This window comes from Tenrec ecaudatus, chromosome 4, assembly GCF_050624435.1.
Source record: "Tenrec ecaudatus isolate mTenEca1 chromosome 4, mTenEca1.hap1, whole genome shotgun sequence".
In the NCBI taxonomy this organism is placed as follows: domain Eukaryota; kingdom Metazoa; phylum Chordata; class Mammalia; order Afrosoricida; family Tenrecidae; genus Tenrec; species Tenrec ecaudatus.
In genome coordinates, this window is record NC_134533.1 from 169,146,173 (window position 1) to 169,152,714 (window position 6,542).

At 45.8% G+C, this 6,542-nt stretch overlaps 1 protein-coding gene across 1 annotated transcript in view; it reads left to right on the forward strand.

The window, feature by feature from the left end:
- Window positions 1–5,954, forward strand: part of SAMD7 (sterile alpha motif domain containing 7) — a 32,750-nt gene extending 26,796 nt beyond the window's left edge. The window contains exon 7 of the mRNA XM_075548902.1: window positions 5,751–5,954. Coding sequence (XP_075405017.1) covers window positions 5,751–5,954 — 204 coding nt within the window. The remainder of the gene's footprint in view (window positions 1–5,750) is intronic.
- Window positions 5,955–6,542: the final 588 nt, after the last annotated feature.

Below are 6,542 nucleotides of genomic sequence, written 5' to 3' on the forward strand. Positions count from 1 at the left end.
AGTTTTCTATGTACATTGGTTATTAGTTTCTTATTGGCTATATGGCTTCTAGGGATATTCTTCCAATTGTTAGTTGGTCTTCTCGATTTTTCTGGTAAAGTTTTTACCAGATGAAAAGAAGTTTTATTTTTACTTCATGTTTCAAAGTTCCTATTTATTTACTCTGTCGTTTGCTATTTGTGCTTCTGTTATTAAATTAGCTAATCCATTGTTAAATGCAAGCCCTATCATGTTGCCCCTGCTTTTTCTACTAAGAATCTTTTTTTTTAATTAATCTATTTATTTATTTATTTATTTTTAATTTTAACAATTTATTAGGGGCTCATACAATTCTTATCACAGTTCATACATATACATACATCAATTGTATAAAACACATCTGTACAGTCTTTGCCCTAATCATTTTTTCTCCTCTTTTCTTTTTTTACATTTTATTAGGGACCCAAACAACTCTTATCACCATCCACACATATACATACATCAATTGTATAAAGCACATCCATAATTCCCTGCCCCAATCATTCTCAAGGCATTTGCTCTCCACTTAAGCCCCTTGCATCAGGTCCTCTTTTTTTTTCCCCTCCCTCCCCTTTCCCCCCTCCCTCATGTGCCCTTGGTAATTTATACCTCGTTATTTTGTCATATCTTGCCCTATCCGGAGTCTCCCTTCCCCCCTTCTCTGCTGTCCCTCTCCCAGGGAAGAGGTCACATGTGGATCCTTGTAATCAGTTCCCCCTTTCCAACCCACTCACCCTCCACTCTCCCAGCATCGTCCCTTACACCCTTGGTCCTGAAGGTATCATCCACCCTGGATTCCCTGTACCTCCAGCCCTCATATGTACCAGTGTACAGCCTCTGTCCTATCCAGGCCTGCAAGGTAGAATTCGGATCATGGTAGTTGGGGGGAGGAAGCATCCAGGATCTGGGGGAAAGCTGTGTTCGTCATTGGTACTACCTCGCACCCTAATTAACCCATCTCCTCTCCTAAACGCCTCTATGAGGGGATCTCCATTGGCCGACACTTGGGCCTTGGGTCTCCACTCTGCACTTCCCCCTTCATTTAATAGGCTGTGGTTATTTCTAAGTCATCCCATATGACGTGTGTGAATCCATGAAGTTCCTATCTTAGGCCCCCATCTACTATCATAATAGGACAATGGGGTAGAAGAGAAGGGGCCATCTCTGGCCCGGTACTCCCACATCTCCTTAGGTGAAGCCCCAGCTTCTGGCAGATATTCAGCCTGACAGATCAATTTTAGAGTCCTTGAAGCTAGGAATTTCTAGAGGTCCAATTAAAACAGCAGAATTGGAAGACACTGAGTAACATCTGGAAGTCCAAAAAGTGCCCAGGCAGGAGTTCATCAAGAAGGAGAAACAAGGTCTCAACATCCAAACAGGGATGAAGGACAAAAGTTCATGATAGAAAGGGCTGCCAGGAAAAAAGGAACCCCACCTTTAGAACAGAATCTTAGACACTGAACCAGTGAGCTGTGTATCTAAGGAAGTGAGCACACACCTTCCCAACACGATCACTGAAGACAGAGCAGGTGCATAAGCAAACGTGGTGAAGAAAGCTGATGGAGCCCGGCTATCAAAAGATATAGCATCTGAGGTCTTAAAGGCTGCAAGTTAAACAAGCGGCCATCCAGCAGGGGAGCAGATAAGCTCACATGGAAGAATTACACCAGCCTATGTGATCATGAGGTGTTGACAGTATCAGGTATCAAAAGATCCAAAATAAACAATTATATTGATGATGTGATTGAGGGGGGTTGGAATAGAGACCCAAAGACCATCTGTAGACAATTGGACATTCCCCCACAGAAGGGTTACAAGGAAGGGACAATTCAACCAGAGTACACTATAGCATGGATGAAAAGACACACCATTCCTCTAGTTCCTGAATGCTTCCTCCCCAACTACCATGACCCAGTTCTACCTTACAAATCCTGCTAGACCGGAGTGCACACATTGGTACAAATAAGAGCTCTCGACACATGGATTTCAGGAGAGATAAAACCCTCAGGAACAGTAGTGGGAATAGTGATACCATGAGGGTAGGGGGACAGTGGAGGTGTGGGGGTAGAAAGGGAGACCCCATCTCAAGGTTGGATCTATAGCCCACCCCCCAGGGGGATGACTAACAGAAATGTGGGTTAAGGGAGACAACAGACAGGGTAAGGCACAAAATGACAACAATAATATATAATTGATCAAGGATTCATGAGGGTGGGAGGGTGGAAAAGGGAGGGGGGAAAAAGAAGAGCTGATACCAAGGGCTCAAGTAGAAAGAAAATGTTTTGAAAATGATGATGGCAACAACTGTACAGGAGCGCTGAATACAATTGAATGATGGATTGCTATAAGATTTGTAAGATGATTAATAAAATGATTAATAAAAACAAATCAATAAAAGAGAACCTAAGCTCTGGGACAAAAAAGGAAGTGGGCACAATAAAGGGGGTAGAAAGAGGACCTGGAATTTGGGGGCTTCAATACCACCATGATGATGTCAGCTTGGATTTGAGCCATGACAACGTGGAGATCTCCATGGTCCCGCTCAGGATGGGGTGTGGAGCAAAGGCAACGAGAGGAACACAATGTAGGAGCTCAGTGGTTGGTGCTGGGCCACCAAGTCCCAGGGGAGCCTCACTCATGTCCCAGTGAAGACCAGTTATGTGCTGAGATCATTTTTAAAATGACCCCCCCTTGTCCAGGAAAAGAAGGGGGGTGGCTGTGCTAGAGATAGGCAATGACTATAGGATTTCTTGAGGGGACCACTGGAAAAAGGAAAAACAGAGTGAATTTAGAGACAAATAATTGTATAGGCAGATGATCTACAGTCAAACCAAGATGTGAAGTTAGAAAGCTACTGCCCCCTTAATACCATCTTTAAAGCCGTAGACACTGCGTGACTCCGAGAAAGACAAAAGGCCCCCAGAGCCCTAACTCGTGACCCTCACCGCTGTCTAGATGCCCCTTGCTGAAATGACCCACGATTCCAGTGTGTGTCTTAGTTGAACTATAATAGTAATATCACAAGAAGTCCCGATTCAGGATGCTAGCTCTGGTCTAGGGGATGCCTCCCTGTATCCGCTGTGGAGGAGGCTCCTCCTCTCTTCAGGAGTTCTGTTCCCGAGGCAGCTCCCTGCAGCTTGCTACTGATCACCCCCTTCCTTTGCTTCCAGGTTTGCCTGCTTACCTCTGTATATTTCAAAAGAGTTTGACTCAAACGAACCCTACTTTAATGCTGCCTTGTCGGCCTCACTGAGGCGACCTATTCCCAAATGGAATTATAATCGCAGCACATAAATTAGGATTTATAACATGTTTTGAGGAATTAATTCAATCCAGAGCATTCTACCCATTGTGTGTCCCCCCCCACACTCACACCAAATTCATGTGTTTGTCACAGGCACAACACATTGATCCCATCCCATCATCCCAAAAGTCTTACATCAACCCCAACTCCAAAATCTCATCTTCTGAATCATTTAAATCAATTAGAGTTGAGGTTTTCAGTATATTCTATCTTGGGACAAAATTCCTCTTCATCTGTGTACCTGTGGAATTTAAACGACAACTCATCTGTTTCCAAAGTACAGTGCTGGATCAGGCACATAAACCTTTCTATTACAAATGAGAAAAATTGCAGAACAAGAAGGAATAATGAATACCAAGCAAGTACCAAACCTAGCAGAGCCGCTTACCTCGGTCTCCGGGCTTGACATTAACCCTTGGTTCTTCTGGACCATCTAGCTAAGCACCTGCCTTTGAGACTCTCTCTGTTGGCCCCAAAGCCCCGGGCTTCAGCTCCACCTTAAAGATTCTCTGGTAAATCTGCTTCCTCTGCTTTATTCTACTCCATTCTCCCAGTCTAAGGAGCTGCCCCACCCCTTGGCCCTGGCAGGTTCCACTCTTCTGCCCTTGGGCATGGCATTCTTGCTCCCTCAGTTTGGGGTAGCTGCCCGCTCCTTGACACACCTTAATAGCAACCTCCGAAGCCAGTTGGTGAAGATCTGACTCTTTGAAACCTACCTGGCGATGGCCTCACCCTCTAACATCCTGCCCCCATCCTTTGAACGGAAAAGGCTCTGCTTCCTGTGGGCTTTCCAGCAGCTCTGAGGGTCCTCCAGCCTGTCCCTGGAGATCAGAAGATGTTGGCCTAGTTCCTACCTACGGAATTCCAAGAGGAAGGTTTTTACCCCTTTCAATCCTATTTCTGCCCCTTCAGTCTAAGCTGATGGCTTTCCCCTATGAGACTCCATTAGCTCCATCAGTCAGCTTTAACCTCTTGAACAAAAGACTCTGTAGCCACCTTCCTGGTGAAAATTCTAGGATACCTGTCCTCCATTTGTACAACCAAACCCAAACCAAACTCACTGCCACTGAGTTGGTTCTGACTCATAGTAACCCTGTAGGACAGGGTAGAACTGCCCCTGTGGGTTTCTGAGAGGGTAATTCTCTATGGGAGTAGAAAGTCTTGGCTTTCCCCCACAGCGTGGCTGGAGGTTTTAAACTGCTGGCCTTGAGTTCAGCGGCCCAACTCATAGCCAGCAGGGCTCCTATTTGTTCAGCAGGAGTTTCCAAATATTTAAGGGTTGTTTTCATTTTGGAAAGTTCATTTTAAGTCCACCCCTTTCTCGTCACATGTTCCAATAAACAGCAAGAAGGAACCATGCGGCCCCTCTAAGGTGGTGCTTAGGAATCTCACCGGCTACGTTCCCAAGTCCGGCACCTAGAAGCTCTACTTTCTACTGAACAGTTGAACATAATCCAGACAAATTGTTTGCCACCGCATAAAAAGTATCGTCCTTCTGCCACTGTCCAATCACATATTCATCGTATGTTTTAAAAACCTCTCTAAAAACACCTTTAAAATTTCTAGCAACATTCCGTTTGGGGCACCATTTGTGCTCTCTAACAGGATATAGACTTTCTCCATAGATCTCCTCACTTCCCTCTGAATCGCCTTTAATGCCCACAACTCTACCGACAGCCTTTCCAAGCAATCTAGGTTTTTACCATCAGACACCATAAAACTCTTGCAGCCTCTTCCTTACCAATGTCCAAAGTGCTGCCACCTTGTAGGTGTCTGTGAGAGCCTTCCTCCGGTGGCAATAGCTGGTGCTGCTGTCACAGAGATACCTCCAGTCGATGGCTTTCACCAACAAATCTGGTTGCTCCCAGTTTGGGAAGCTGCCAGCTGAATTCAGAGAGAGCCAGCTCTGGGAGATTGTCCCGGTCGCTCAGATCTGGAGGAAGTTCCTGGTCTCTTTCGGGCTTTTGTTCCTGGGAAGCCTGCATATGCGTTGGCATCTCTCTTCTTCCTCGCTAGTTATTTCATCTCTTTTATATCTCAAAATACATGAACCTCCCTCATTAGCATACCGCAGACAACCCACCCCCAAATGCGGTTCTGACCGCCGAGATACCCACAGCCATCGACCTCATTCTGGCTCACAGTGACCCTATCTAGGGCTTCCCACGCTTTTATGAGACATTTTTATTGGAACAGATAGTGTCATCTCTCTTGAGTGGAACAACTGGTGATTTTGAACTGAACTATTAACCTTGTGGTTAGCAGGGATCCTTAACCGCAGGCATGGGATGCTGATTCACAACATATATTGCGGGGGCAGGGGGGGGCATGATTCAATCCATAAAAGCCTTCCTGTAGTTAAGCAGAGTATTCGGGGTTATTGATCGAATCCATAGACAAAATTGCGATGATTATTTTGTCTTCAAAGGTATCTCAGCATGTGCGGAGTCTCTTCTACAAGAAAAACCTTTCACTGCCTATCCAGGAATATTCTACAAGGCACGCGTTTGACCCACCAGCAGACCCACCATCTTCTCTTTGGGATCTTAATTCCTGGAGTGATACATCAGGCGTTCCTTGCTCCCAGGATATAATTCCAACAGGAATTGAGCAAGACAATCTGGGAAATTGAAAAAGCAAAATCAGTCTTTATCGCTCTTGCCGTGAGTGGAGCTATCCTAAGGGGTGCGAGGGTTCCCCAGGACAGAAAGCCCTCCCGCAGGAGACTTTGATCAAGAGACTTCGTGGAGGCTGAAATGACTTTGGCACAAAGCAGATGCAGAGTAAACAAATGCTAACTGACAGAGAGTGTTTGCAAATAAGTTGCATGATCCTAGGAGGGCGTTTCCCAGAAAACCTTGAAGAGTCTAGGCTGGGGCTGAGGAGAGGGGGTGGGCAGAGTGGGGAAGGTTGGGGGCAGTGTCTTCCCTCTCTTCACAGGTCCACTGTGACCCACATGGGGTACTGGGAATTGGACTCGGCACTAGGAAAGTCATTGTTGTTTTGCTTTGCTTTTATTCTCTCATTTCCCACTTTCCAATCCTGGAAGAGATAAAGGAACCCAGTAGGTCTGAGAACATAGAGAAGTTCAAGATAGGGAGGAAAGAGACGCCAACCCCACAGGTTTTCGTTTTTCTCGCCCTTGGTCTTCAGCTAAAGCAGGCCCTAGCCTAGCTCCGGAAAGGGGAGGTTCACCTTCAAGGTCAGAGTCTGATTGTTA